Genomic DNA, 13,386 nt, shown 5'->3' with positions numbered 1-13,386 from the left:
TCTTGTTATTCACTGTCTTGAATTAAATTTAGTGCTGGTTTATGATGTCGAAAGCTTGAATATACTAGATTGATTAATCAATTGTAGCTATATCGTTTTAAAAATTCTGTCATAGTTATAATTTGACGGTACTTAAAAAACAAAATTTATCGCACAAAACAACGTTGGGTGTTGAAACTCGATTCATTGAACCAAGACGCCCCAAAAAAATCAAAGGTCTAATCAATAGGTGGGAAGAAAAGACGTATTTTGAACTTCCACCTAATCATCGCATCACACTCATCATCATGATTGTTTTTGTTTTTCATCGTCAAGATTTAAGTACAAGACTTTGGTTCGGTTTGACCAAGAAAATAGATTCCGGCGCAATGGTTAGCAACCAGGTCGAGAAGACCAAACTTCTTCGGGAAATATACCGGTTATAACCGGCCCAACCGTTAACCGACGTATGCGTCTGCGTCTGCCTCTGCCTCGAATCTCTTCTTCAATTTGGAAGGTGCATGATATTGTTAGTTTGTTTTCCACTATAGCAAAGCAAAGTTCTTAACAACTTTACGAGATTTGTGCTCTTATATTTAACAATTTTTTTAAAAAAAATTTAAGTATGCATGTTGGTATATTATATACTTATCAGCTATGGTTGACTTTTGAATTATATTCAAAGACACAGAAGAACACCGAAAAGTAAGGAATTAGGCACGTTGGTGAAAGAGAGTTTGTGGATTTTGTCCTAAAACTTAGTCACAATAAGTCAGCTTTAGGCTTCAGCTTTAAGTATCTCCAGCTCCGTAATTCTTCAAGCAGACACAAAACACACACTTTTTCTCCGCAGCTCTCGGATCTCTATTTCAAATAGCGTTTTAACTTTGAGGTTGAAAAAACAAACTCATGAATCTCTTCTACTTTTCCTCGAGACACCAGAGACGAAAGGTTTCCATCAAAACATCAAGGAGCATCTCTTCTTAATTCTTATCTGGTAATAATGTTTTTTTCTTTCACTTATCACTTATTCAAGATTTGGCTTTAGGAGCGTTATTCTCTGTTTAGTTAATTTGAGCTAAGATTCATATTTTCCTCTGTTTTTTTTCCATATTCTCTGAAGCATGACAAAAGATTCACACTTTCCTCTGTTTTCTTATGTCAAAATTAGAACCAATAACTGAAAGATTTGGTCAAGAAGAGGAAATGGGAAGAACATGTTTGCCGAGATGGCGATTAGGAAGACTAATGGCAGGATTACAAGTCATCTTAGGATTACTGGTGATCACTGTGAGCCTCTCATGTCTCTACCGATTCCATTCCGTGGGTTACTTCTTGCAAAACGAAGACACTTGCAACAATATCTACACAATCAAAGAAGTCAGCAGCGAAGGATTCGACCTAAAGGCGCTGCACGATCGTGTTGATGAAGTACTAGAAAAGATGGACAACTTGTACGAGAAGCTAGAGAAGACGGTAAAAGATATGGAGAAGAGCAAAGACGGAAGCAAAAAGGAGATGAAGAAGTTTCTTGAAGATGAAGTGATGAAGCCATTTTATTATGCTCATATCGGATTAAGGCAAATCCGGTTGCCAAAACCCGAAGGAATCAGAAACTCAACGGAAAAGGAAGAGCCTTTGATCAATAAGTTTCTCATTGAAGAGATAAGGCAGTACATTACACCAAAGGAGAATCGTGTTGGGAAGATAAACATGTTTGGAACAGAGAGAGTTTACAACACTATTGGTCATGCTTGTGCGTTGATGAAGATGGAGCTAGAGAAGTATATGGATTATGACGTTGGAGCGTATTGCGATGATGATTGGAACTTAGCACAGAAGCTGATGCTTAACGGGTGTGATCCGTTACCTAGAAGACGATGCTTGACAAGAGCATCAATGACTTACCAAAAACCTTATCCGATCAATGAGTCACTGTGGAAGCTTCCTGATGATAGAAATGTAAGATGGGGAAATTATCAATGCAGGAACTTCGCGTGCTTATCAAGCAAGAACCCGAAAAGGGGTTACACGAAATGCAGCGGATGTTTTGAAATGGAGAAAGAGAAAGATAAATGGGTCAAGAACAGTAGTTTGTTAGTTGATTTTATGATTGAAGATGTTCTGAGAGTGAAGCCAAGTGAGATCAGGATTGGATTGGATTATGGTGTTGGGACAGGAACATTTGCAGCAAGAATGAGAGAGAAGAATGTGACTATTGTCACAACAGCTTTGAATTTGGGAGCTCCTTTCAATGAGATGATTGCTTTGAGAGGTTTGATCCCATTGTACATATCTTTGAACCAGAGGCTACCGTTCTTCGATAATACAATGGATATGATTCACACTACCGGGTTAATGGATGGTTGGATCGATCTTCTTCTGATGGATTTCGTGTTATATGATTGGGACCGAGTGCTGAGACCGGGAGGGTTACTGTGGATTGATAGATTCTTCTGTAAAAAGAAGGATCTTGATGATTACATGTACATGTTCCTGCAGTTTAGGTACAAGAAACACAAGTGGGCTATTTCACCTAAATCCAAGGATGAGGTTTATCTCTCTGCATTGCTTGAGAAACCTCCTCGTGCAATTTAAGGATTACAATATGAAGTTTAAGCTTCAATGTTTGTAATTGACATTCTTACTCATTTGGTTGTCTAATCCTTGTTCTAGTTTGAATACAACAGAGGTTTTCAGCTCTGTTTCACTTGATAACTTAATCGAGACTATTTGTATCAATTCGAAACATTGAAAGTGGCCAAAAAGGCATTTTAGCGATTGCTGAACGACATTGATGAGAATTTTAATATAAGCATAAACATCATTTTACGTTGCAGAACCAATGGTTCACTACCAAAAGCCCCTGAATAAGCCAAAAGCTTGTTCAGCAACTACAATACCTCTGGTCAAGCTATCTTGAATTCGTGAACTTATAACACCATTTTCTCAGGTGAAGATGTCATCATCTACTCTAGTAAAAAGGAGACTAGACTTACCTAACGAAGATTCAAAACAAAACCAACCCAAATGAGTTAGCTTTTCAAGTTGGTACAAGGGACATGATTTGAGTCTTGATCCGTCCCATGCACGTTTGGATTTCTCTGTAGATCGGTAGGTTCTGTGGGCATCGTGGCTGCAAGCTTGTGACTGCTGCGTCTATAAGCTGTGCGACATCAGCTGGAGGGTACTGTCTCTCCGTGCACATCTGCAAGTCACGAGAAGTAAAGTTCAATGTATTACTATGAAGCTGCAGTCTGTTTAAGATTTAGGATAAATGATGAATCCAAGTCCTAGGTTAAGTGGCATTTGGCACACACGGATAGCTACTTTCAATGTCCCGAAAAGTTTAGAAACTACTAAAGCCTAGGTTTAGTACCAAACCAACTCTAAACTTAGTATAATAGATTCATAACGGCCTCCAGATTATCACGTTGGGTATGCAATCCTTCTAAGCAATTTCCTAATTACCTGAATCATGAGCCAAGTGGCAACACAGGAGGTGATAAGCTCTGAAGGCATTTGAGCGTTTTTCTCTGAACCATCTTGTGAGTTTAAATCGTTGTTAGCCACAGGCTCTGATCCATTTGAAGGAGATGGGTTGTGATGATGCTCTATACTGCCATTTACATGCTCGTGATGTTTGACCATAGAGCTGCGTAATAGCTGATTTTTGCCAACCAACTCTAAGGCTTCTTGGATCATTGTGTTCACATCTTCCCCTTCCTTCACAGATGATGCAGCCTAGAAACCGTAGAGTGACCATAACTTAGCAAAACATATGTATGTTCGAGAATCTAGAAAAGTGGATGAATCGATACCTTTATAGCTGCATCCACCATTGCTTGCGCTCTTGTTTTTGAACCCTTGACAATTTCTAGCATCTCTGGCTCCATTTCCTTGTCACACAGCACAAGAATAAGTGTATTCAAGATTAATCAGAAGGAATGAATTACGTGGGCACTCAAAGGTCCATTTATTATGATCCTATTCGATTTCCAAAACATTTGAACAAATGTACCGATATGAAAAATAGAATATCAGTAATCCATTACCTTTTCATCTAAAGCATGCTGTAGCGCTTGTGCCCGTTGAATCTCAGCTTCTTTTGCTTTGTTATAAGTTGTGATATATGAATGATTAGTCTGCCGTGGACTACTAGTGTTGCTTGATACTTTACCATGCAGAATGGGAGCAATCATATCACCCTGTAGAGAATTTATGAATTAGGCATAAAATTTACATGAACATGCACAGGAGGATCTAGGAAGGTTTACAGGCTTTGACAGAAGTAGTCAAACTTCCATCTTTCCCTACCTGATTCAGAGGAGGATTCATGGAAAAGCTGACATTTTCAAGTCCGCAAGGAGGGAATAGCACAGACACACCAAGGTTTGTATTCCCGCTTAGCTGTGCTTCTTTCTTCATAGACAAGCACTTATCAATTTGCCTCCTTAGACCCTCTGGCATGTATTCCAGTGGATTTAAAGGCATGCAATCAATGTCCTGTCACAAAAGGAGATGATCAAACAACTGAGACCTTATTTTACCAATAAATCATTGTGTATATGGAACTGGTATTGTATTTGAACTACCATAACCAACTCAACGCCCAAGTCATCGAAGAGAACATTGCATTTGTTATGATCAACAGTGAGAATTTTTCCATCATGAATCTCCCGTGTTTTGGGATGGATGGCAATGACTCTGTTCCCAACTGCTAATGGCCGAGCCAAATCTGTAGGAAGCCCCTCCCTAGCACCCGTTCGAAGCTCTGTATAATGCTTTCGCACAGATTCGCGGTACTGTTTAAGTTTCTCCCGCTCTTCATGTAAAAATCTCTCAGAGAATCTTCGTGGTCTACCAAGAGAACTGCAAAAAAACGAAAGAAACCTTTTATAATCTACCTATATTCTCTGGAAGTATCCAATAACATAACTTGAACAAACCTTTTAATGACGCTCCATTCAAGACGAGTAAGTCTTGGAATGTGACCAAGCCCCACGTGATTTAGGTAATCGACAAACTCCATCTTTGAAAACCAGGGATGGTCGATAGCACTATAAAACCATTCAAATATGCACCTTCGACGTGCAAAGGGAAACGACAGAGAAGTAGCAAGCTTATCCTGAAATTGGAATAAACAAATATATAGATGTACAAGATACTGATGTGCGTAGGAGAAGTGAAGTTAGAGGCTCCACCTTTAACAACAACTCTTGTTCTGAAAGAGATCTGGAACTACGTGCAGCTTTATGAGTGGTTTCAGAAGATTTAGCCTTTTCTTGTAAGCTTTTCTGCAGACTCTTCTTTCGCCTGTTTGGAGGTTTCTGCGATAAACTGGTTGGACCCGAGTCAGAAACTTGTTTAGGTGACGCTACTATATCCATCCCAGGTCTTTTCTTATCACTTGTTATAGCAGATTCCTCCAACGCCTTAACAGTTTTCATCTGTTTTGACTGAGCCGGAACTTGACCAGCGCGTTTTGTTTTAACCAAAGACTTCATATTATTCTCATCTTGAGGCAATTCCTGCAACATAAAAAACCAAATCATATGAGGTAATGTTTTCTTCAGAATCACAAATTTGAATACTCAATATGCATTTTTAATAAAGATCTCGAACTTGTTTCAAAGGATAGAAAACAGAGATCACGGAGTTCAACTAAGGTCAAAAAATTTATGTACAAGGAAGCAATATAGGACTTGCAACGGGTTTCAACTAATTCAACATACACACAGACTACCTTCTTGTTTATGGATTTGTTCTGACTAAACTCTGCTGGAGCTTCATCCCCTAGTACCTGAAAATAGAGCACAATTAACATTTACAGCTAAAAGATGCCTAGAAGAAAGAGCACAGATTAAGAGAACTATCTTGCTAACCTTTGGTTTACGTTTTCTTAAACTGCCACTAGTTTGTGGTTGTAGCTTCCCTGTGGGAACATCATCACAATCAGTGGATACCAGCCTTGAAGGTTTTGACTTTCTCTTGTTAGCATTCTCAACAGAAGAAATTGCATGAAGGAGACTATCATCTGGCTCTACATTTGCTTTTTCCCCATGACTGCTTGTGGAAGTAGCTTCTGGTGTGCTAGATTTCTCGTCCATGTCGTATTCTGTTCTTTCTTCCTTCAACTGAGCAGATAATTCTGGACCCAATGCAATTTAGTTAAATTTAACAAATACAGACAGGTAAAGGCCCTAATGCGAACAGTGAACACTGCAGAATTAACCCAATCTATATAATGAGAATATCTAGAAAAAAAAAACATAAGTTTCAGGTATATTGAAGTTACAAGCAAAACCACACAAAACTCACCTGACTCCATCAAATTTGCTGGAAGCATTGAAGCTGACAATTCGGCCAATGCTTGCAGGGCATCAAAAGCTACACAGGAAAAGACTGGCAATAAGTTTCAGATCCGCATAAGTTTTCAGCAGAATATGAAGATAGTTAGTTTGAATGGACAATGCAGAAAAGATAAATAATCAAATATAACAACAGTAGAGCTTGCAAACGAAAATATGTTAAATATCTCTAACTTTCCTTACAGAAAGGGGTAACATTGAAATTAAAATCAGGCTTCAAATTACATTAGTTTTTACCTCCGGAAGTATGTTTGTCATCTCTTTTCTTTGGGCTGCGCGGTGAGTATTTCTCTCTTGAGGCTTCAATAGCAGCCTTTCGTCTTTGTGATTTACTTCTGAGCCCTTGTGTGGCACTGCATGCTTCTCCATTGTCATCAGAATCATTACATTCTGCTTCTTCGACTTTCACTCTTTTCTTGTAGACTCTTTTCCCCTTCCGCGGAGCCTCCATTTCGCCAGCCCTTTCCATATCCATCAACAAGGTAGTATCTTTATCAGAGTCAAGTTTCCTTTCTCGGCTACTTTCCATCCACTCCTCGAAAATGGAGCTGCCACAGTGCTTAGACTGAGATTTTCTGGTTCGCGACTAGTCAGAAGCACAAAGTTAAATAGTGTTTTTCAGTGAAGCAAACTCACACAGAAAAGAAATCAAAAAGATAACCGCTTAAAATTTTGTCAAGCTGAGAGATACCATTTTCCCCCAGCTCTTTATCGGTGAGCTATCGCTAAGTTCTGTTCTTCTATTTGGTGATTCAGAAACTTTTGGAGACCCTCCCCTTCTCGATGCATCTGTTAATGCTAACGCTAAAAAATGTGCTACATCATCATTGGCATCGAATTGCTTCCTGGCTCTTTTATTTGGTGGAGTAGAGCCTTCTCTATCATCCCTCATAAATGAAGTTTGTACAGGAACCCGTGGTGTACGTTTTCCAGTGGCATGTCGCTGAGTTCCTACATGAACTAAGAAATAAAGTTACACGATCTTGAACGAATTGGTTTACAGGTACTAGACAGATGGATATCTATTCCTGGACTATACAAAGTCAATAACAAATGCAGAACAAGTAATCAACTTCCTAACCTGCTTAAATCATAGAGTAATCATTTGATTTAGCTTCTTCAGACGAAAATAAAAATTAGAAAACTGAGTTAACACAATGTAGCACTTTACCATTAGCTCGTGCTTGCTTCAAAAACGTGAGGCATCCATCTGGTGAACCAATTGACTGTTGTATATCCACTTCCTCTGGAGAATCGCTACGTTGAGGTTTAGCACGTTTGCGCTTTTGTTGTTTCCTTGGTACTTCTGAAGCATCATGGCCTTCTCCTTCACTGCCACTCCCTTCCTAGAAGAAATATCATATGAATGAGTTACAAATCGGTCCACATAACTTTATCAAACATACAAACTGGCCCAACAGATAGGCCAGATAGGGTACACAAAACTCAAAGTTTTCAATGTCATTGGTGTTACTGTCTACTCACGTTAACAATGAAAGGTTTTTCACCAACCACCCACATTTTCAACCAAGAAATTTCATTTTCTCATCTACTGGCAGGTCACTTCACATAATATCCTTTGTGTGGCAGCCTTAATAAAATAGATTTCTCACCATGACACTGTAATGATCTGTCATCATCGCAATAAGGCCAGCTACAGAGGCAGTTCCCTCGGGGAGAGATAAATACGCCTGGAAGAAGAAGCATATCTTGTGAATGCAAAGTTATGTAGGTTTTACAACATTTAAACTAAAGCTTGGAAAAGAAACTTGCCACATCGATACTAACTAAAACTGAAACATAGCATGTCCTTACTCATACCCGATTCATATTAAATAGAGCTTCCACCATGTCAACAGACCTGCTATTCCGAATTGCAGCAGCCACCTATACAAAAAACAGTCTTTAAGAACTCTGATTGCCACTGAAACTCACATAAACATATGTGAGTGAAACAGTTATTTACCCTTCTCCACTCTTGTCCGTGCTTGCGGTAAGCATCATAGAAACGCTCAAGTTCTAATCTGGTCCACTGAGGTCCCAGCTTGTCAGACAATTTCTTCTTCTATGATAGGAAAAATAAAGCACAGAATAAATACATCAGAGTAACATCTCATTCAACATTCAAGAAATGAAGACCAATTTACTCACACGTAGCTTATTTTTTTTCGATTTCCCAGCATCTTTTCTTGGGGAAGTTTCATTGGTGAAACGCTTGTTCACACTCCTCGACTTCCTAACTGGTGCCATTTGCACGTTTCTCTGCACAAGTATATTCAAATATATAGTTAGAAACCAAAAAATGCAATTGTGACAAAAGACACACTTTAAACTGATACGGACAAGATACGACACTAAGTCGATAAGCAAATTTGGCTTCCTCTAAGACATGTACAAACTACGAATTTCAACATTTCACCAGGGGAAAAATCAAGACGTTTTTAGGGTTTAGGGTTTAGGGATTAGAGCTAAGAAAAATCAAAACTCTACGTTTTTTAACAAAAGAGTAGAACCAATTCTTGGATCAGTAAAAAGCAGTGTTGGGGAAGATAAATAGCTGCAGTAATCGAGATGAGAGGAAATATTAACGAAAATCAGAATTTGGGTATTTTAAAAAACACACCAAATTAAGGAATCAATTACACACAGTGAAGAAACACGAAAATCATCCACAAAAGTCAGGAGCTTTGACAAAATTTGAGAAAATGTGTTGAGAAAATTGTTTAAATTTCAGATAGTAAAACAAAATCGAATTCGAAACTTCAATCGCTAACCTATAAATATAAATAAAACGCAGATTCTACAAATCTGAAACTGATTCCTCAAAAAAAAAAAAAAAACTTCAATCGAGTGAGCTTCCAAAAATACCCACTAAACCTCAGCTGAGAAAAAACGGAACTCGAGTCAAAAGAAAAAGAGCTAACACAGAAAGTGTTAAAGAATCCAAAAAAAAAATCCGGGAAAATTTTGAGAGTCGAAAGAAGAAAAAATTTGAAACGGAAAAAGGAAAAGCCTTTTAAAAACCCTAATCGAAGCAGATCCACTAACCAATTAGGTGACTTGAAGAGTGAATAGAGAGATACCCGAACCACCGGTGGGTTCGAAAGAGAGATAGAGAAAGCTCGAGCCTTTAGTTTCAAAAAGAGATCGATGAGAAAATATTTGAAACAAGGGTTTTAGAGAGAGAGAAGGCAAATTAAGGAAGAAGAAAGAAAGATTATTATTTGTTTAAAAACAAAAAAAAAAAGGAAGTGAGAGAAAGAGAGAGAGATATAGAAGAATTAGGGAATGAGAAAAATGAGAAGAGAGGTGTTGCCGCGAAACTTGAATACATGGACGACTTCAGCCAATCAGCTTTCCAGATTTGTCACTTTTTTCCATTTTTTCGATTTATTTCTTCCTTTTATTTTGTTTCACTCTTAATATCTGAAGCTAGTGCATGTGTGATCTTGAACGTCCACGTGGATTGTGAGGTTGTTTACATCGTTGGATTGTTTTAGTTTCACTTGTGTGGATTCTGGTATCGGTAGCAGAGGATTATATTTGAAATTACTGGAGTTTTATAAACCGAAAAATATAAATAAAATAATAATGGGGGAAATCAGTTTCTTGAAGATCTTACTAATTGAGTAATTATCCAAGGATAATCATTTTTGGTTAGAGCTTCCCAAAGAAAAAAATATTTGGTTAGATTTGCTAAAACATTTGGTTTTAACAACTTTAGATAGGGTTAATCATTTTTGTTTTTTCTTATAAAAAAAAAATAGATAAACTATTTAAAAACGACAGCGGATTAAATAGACTTGGTTACATCTGATTCTATCTGGCCCAAATAAAAAGCCCAAATACAAACTCATGACCTATAGAAACCCAAAGTAACTTGACATTAATAACGAAGAAGAGAGTTTTCAATTTTGTGATGGATATTATGGCAAGAGGCCAAATCATTAGTCAAAGAGAGCATTGGAAAGACTTGCGCAAGTCAAATTAAGCAACTGAGTTTCGTTTTTTTGCTTTTTGAACAGAGCCAAAGAAGCCATATCAGGATAACCTATAAACTACCACACAAACTCCTAACAAAAAAAAAAAGAAGTAATGATGATTCCAAGCCAATCTTGCTTCTGTTTTTTCTTCATGGTTTCATTCTTTCTACACACTCTTGCTTCTCCTACGCTTCGCCATTGCCGCCATGACCAAAGGAATGCTCTTCTGGAGTTCAAACACGAGTTTCCGCGGGTAAATGAATCCAACCAAATTCCTTATGATGTATCGTTAAGTTCATGGAACAAGAGCATTGATTGTTGTTCTTGGGAGGGTGTCACGTGCGATGCTATATCTAGCGAGGTGATTTCACTTAACCTTAGTCATGTTCCTCTTAATAACTCATTGAAACCAAATAGTGGTCTTTTCAAACTTCAACATCTTCATAACTTAACCCTTAGTAATTGTAGTCTCTATGGAGATATTCCTTCTTCATTAGGAAACCTTTTTCGTCTCACACTTCTTGACCTTTCGTATAATTATTTAGTTGGTCAAGTTCCACCTTCTATAGGAAACCTTTCTCGACTCACAATTCTTGACCTTTGGGATAATAAGTTAGTAGGTCAACTTCCAGCTTCAATAGGAAACCTAACCCAACTAGAATACTTGATCTTTTCACACAACAAATTCAGTGGCAATATTCCTGTTACATTCTCCAATTTAACAAAACTGCTCGTTGTCAACCTCTATAATAATTCCTTCGAATCCATGCTCCCACTTGACATGAGTGGATTCCAAAACTTGGACTATTTTAATGTTGGTGAAAACTCATTTTCCGGGACTTTGCCTAAATCTTTGTTCACAATTCCTTCATTACGTTGGGCTAATTTAGAGGGAAACATGTTCAAGGGACCTATAGAGTTTAGGAATATGTATTCACCATCTACTAGGCTTCAATATCTATTTCTTTCTCAAAACAAATTTGATGGCCCAATCCCTGATACTCTATCCCAATATCTCAATCTCATAGAGTTAGATCTTAGTTTCAACAATCTAACTGGATCTTTCCCTACGTTCTTGTTCACAATTCCCACGTTAGAAAGGGTTAACTTAGAGGGAAACCATCTCAAGGGACCTGTAGAGTTTGGAAACATGTCTTCATCGTCTAGTCTCAAGTTTCTAAACTTTGCTCAAAACGAATTCAATGGCTCGATCCCCGAATCTGTATCTCAGTATCTCAATCTTGAAGAGCTACATCTTAGTTTCAACAATTTCATTGGTACAATCCCAAGATCTATATCAAAGTTAGCCAAACTTGAATATTTTTGTCTTGAAGACAATAATATGGTAGGTGAAGTACCAAGTTGGCTATGGAGATTGACAATGGTGGCACTTTCTAACAATTCTTTCAACAGTTTTGGAGAATCATCAGAAGGTCTTGATGAAACACAAGTTCAGTGGTTGGATCTTAGTTCAAATTCATTTCAAGGACCATTTCCTCATTGGATATGCAAGCTTAGATCGTTGGAGATCTTAATTATGTCCGATAATCGCTTCAACGGCTCAATTCCTCCATGTTTAAGCAGCTTCATGGTTTCTCTTACAGATTTAATTCTACGTAACAACAGTTTGAGTGGACCTCTTCCTGATATATTTGTCAATGCGACAAAGCTACTATCACTTGACGTTAGTCGCAACAAGTTGGATGGAGTACTACCAAAATCTTTGATCCATTGCAAAGCTATGCAACTTTTGAATGTGAGAAGCAACAAAATCAAGGACAAGTTTCCTTCTTGGTTAGGATCTCTACCGTCATTACATGTCCTCATCCTACGATCAAATGAGTTTTATGGGACGTTGTATCAACCCCATGCATCCATTGGGTTTCAAAGTTTAAGAGTCATTGATGTCTCACACAATGACTTGATTGGGACGTTACCGTCATTCTATTTTTCTAGTTGGCGTGAAATGAGCAGATTAACAGGAGAAGATGGCGACTTTAGACTTTCTGAGGCTCCATACATGGGAAAAGTTTTGAATGCTACTGCATTCTTTGTTGATTCAATGGAAATCGTGAACAAAGGAGTAGAGACGGAGTTTAAGCGGATCAACGAAGAAAACAAAGTCATAAACTTTTCTGGAAACAGATTTTCTGGAAATATACCTGAATCCATTGGATTGTTGAAAGAGTTACGTCATCTCAACTTGTCAAGTAATGCATTCACAGGAAATATCCCACAATCATTGGCAAATTTGATGAAGCTTGAGGCGTTAGACTTATCTCTGAATCAGTTGTCTGGTCAAATTCCTCAAGGACTTGGTAGTCTCTCGTTTATGTCAACAATGAACTTCTCTTACAACTTTCTTGAAGGTCCAGTGCCTAAAAGCACACAGTTCCAAGGTCAAAACTGTTCTGCATTCATGGAAAACCCCAAGCTCAATGGTCTCGAGGAAATATGTAGAGAAACTGATCGTGTCCCGAATCCAAAACCACAAGAATCAAAAGATTTGTCTGAGCCGGAAGAACATGTGATTAACTGGATAGCCGCGGGAATAGCTTATGGTCCTGGTGTCGTCTGTGGATTGGTAATTGGACATATATTCCTTTCACACAAACACGAGTGTTGGTTCATGGAAAAGTTTCGTCGAAAAAAGCCCAAAGTAGTCACCAGAATTGCTCGTCCCTCTAAGCATTAATTTGTGACGTATATGTTTGTTGACTAGCGTATATTGTTTATTACAACAGCTTGTATATTTTTAACTTATATTACAACAGCCAGCTTGTGTAATCAATTGTTCAATTTTTTTTCTTTATTCAACAAAAGAATTCATATATTGTTATATATTACTGACTACAGAAGCTGAGAGAAGAATATGTTCTTACAAGTTGGGATGTCTATGAGACTAGAACCAACAAGGATGTCTCTTGCTAGTTAATTTATATGACAAAAGGCTGAAACATGAACTTTTAAAGATGATTCCAGTCTTGATTGCACCATTAAACGTATCATAATCCAGCGTCAACCTCACATAAGCCTTCTTGTGAACCTCACGC

General features: G+C 37.9%; 3 protein-coding genes and 1 long non-coding RNA gene across 8 annotated transcripts; 3 read left to right on the top strand and 1 right to left on the bottom strand.

Moving 5' to 3' along the window:
* Positions 1–482: 482 nt before the first annotated feature.
* Positions 483–2,719, top strand: AT3G05390 (S-adenosyl-L-methionine-dependent methyltransferase). The gene is made up of 2 exons (NM_111412.3): positions 483–976; positions 1,151–2,719. Exon 2 carries the CDS (start codon positions 1,186–1,188, stop codon positions 2,575–2,577), a length of 1,392 nt encoding a protein of 463 aa, NP_187190.1. The 5' UTR covers positions 483–976; positions 1,151–1,185; the 3' UTR covers positions 2,578–2,719.
* On the bottom strand, positions 2,693–9,635 carry ALY2 (ALWAYS EARLY 2). Of its 5 annotated transcripts, NM_001202884.1 has the most exons (20): positions 9,587–9,635; positions 9,125–9,190; positions 8,502–8,612; positions 8,317–8,415; positions 8,172–8,237; positions 7,964–8,041; positions 7,522–7,696; positions 7,042–7,301; positions 6,588–6,936; positions 6,301–6,369; positions 5,865–6,130; positions 5,726–5,782; positions 5,184–5,510; positions 4,929–5,107; positions 4,575–4,851; positions 4,297–4,485; positions 4,035–4,187; positions 3,801–3,878; positions 3,451–3,723; positions 2,693–3,187 (listed from the first exon to the last, which is right to left on the bottom strand). In NM_001202884.1, exons 3-20 carry the CDS (start codon positions 8,598–8,600, stop codon positions 3,023–3,025), a joined length of 3,159 nt encoding a protein of 1,052 aa, NP_001189813.1. In that variant the 5' UTR covers positions 8,601–8,612; positions 9,125–9,190; positions 9,587–9,635; the 3' UTR covers positions 2,693–3,022. The 5 variants fall into 5 exon arrangements, with proteins under 5 accessions (NP_001189813.1, NP_187189.2, NP_001189812.1 ...); NM_111411.5 differs by lacking the exons at positions 9,125–9,190; positions 9,587–9,635 and adding an exon at positions 9,399–9,580 and having other exon boundaries at positions 8,317–8,412; NM_001202883.1 differs by lacking the exons at positions 9,125–9,190; positions 9,587–9,635 and adding an exon at positions 9,434–9,580.
* Positions 3,858–4,057, top strand: AT3G01635. Its single transcript, NR_140848.1, has one exon. It is a non-coding gene; the product is annotated as an other RNA (long non-coding RNA).
* A 656-nt stretch (positions 9,636–10,291) lies between the features above and the next one.
* Positions 10,292–13,212, top strand: RLP31 (receptor like protein 31). The gene has a single exon (NM_111410.4). The coding sequence runs from the start codon at positions 10,446–10,448 to the stop codon at positions 13,026–13,028; it is 2,583 nt and encodes an 860-aa protein (NP_187188.2). The 5' UTR covers positions 10,292–10,445; the 3' UTR covers positions 13,029–13,212.
* Positions 13,213–13,386: the final 174 nt, after the last annotated feature.

This window comes from Arabidopsis thaliana, chromosome 3, assembly GCF_000001735.4.
Source record: "Arabidopsis thaliana chromosome 3, partial sequence".
In the NCBI taxonomy this organism is placed as follows: domain Eukaryota; kingdom Viridiplantae; phylum Streptophyta; class Magnoliopsida; order Brassicales; family Brassicaceae; genus Arabidopsis; species Arabidopsis thaliana.
Note: the sequence above shows the minus strand (reverse complement) of the source record. Positions and strands in the feature narration are given on the sequence as shown.

Bases quoted from the DNA above. Each gene is read 5' to 3' on its own strand.
- AT3G05390 (NM_111412.3), top strand. From the start codon at position 1,186: ATGGGAAGAACATGTTTGCCGAGATGGCGATTAGGAAGACTAATGGCA.
- ALY2 (NM_001202884.1), bottom strand. From the start codon at position 8,600: ATGGCACCAGTTAGGAAGTCGAGGAGTGTGAACAAGCGTTTCACCAAT. The intron at 8,416-8,501 runs GTGAGTAAATTG...TTCCTATCATAG, and splicing joins CGAAAAAAAATAAGCTACGT to AAGAAGAAATTGTCTGACAA. The intron at 8,238-8,316 runs GTAAATAACTGT...TTTTTTGTATAG, and splicing joins ACGGACAAGAGTGGAGAAGG to GTGGCTGCTGCAATTCGGAA.
- RLP31 (NM_111410.4), top strand. From the start codon at position 10,446: ATGATGATTCCAAGCCAATCTTGCTTCTGTTTTTTCTTCATGGTTTCA.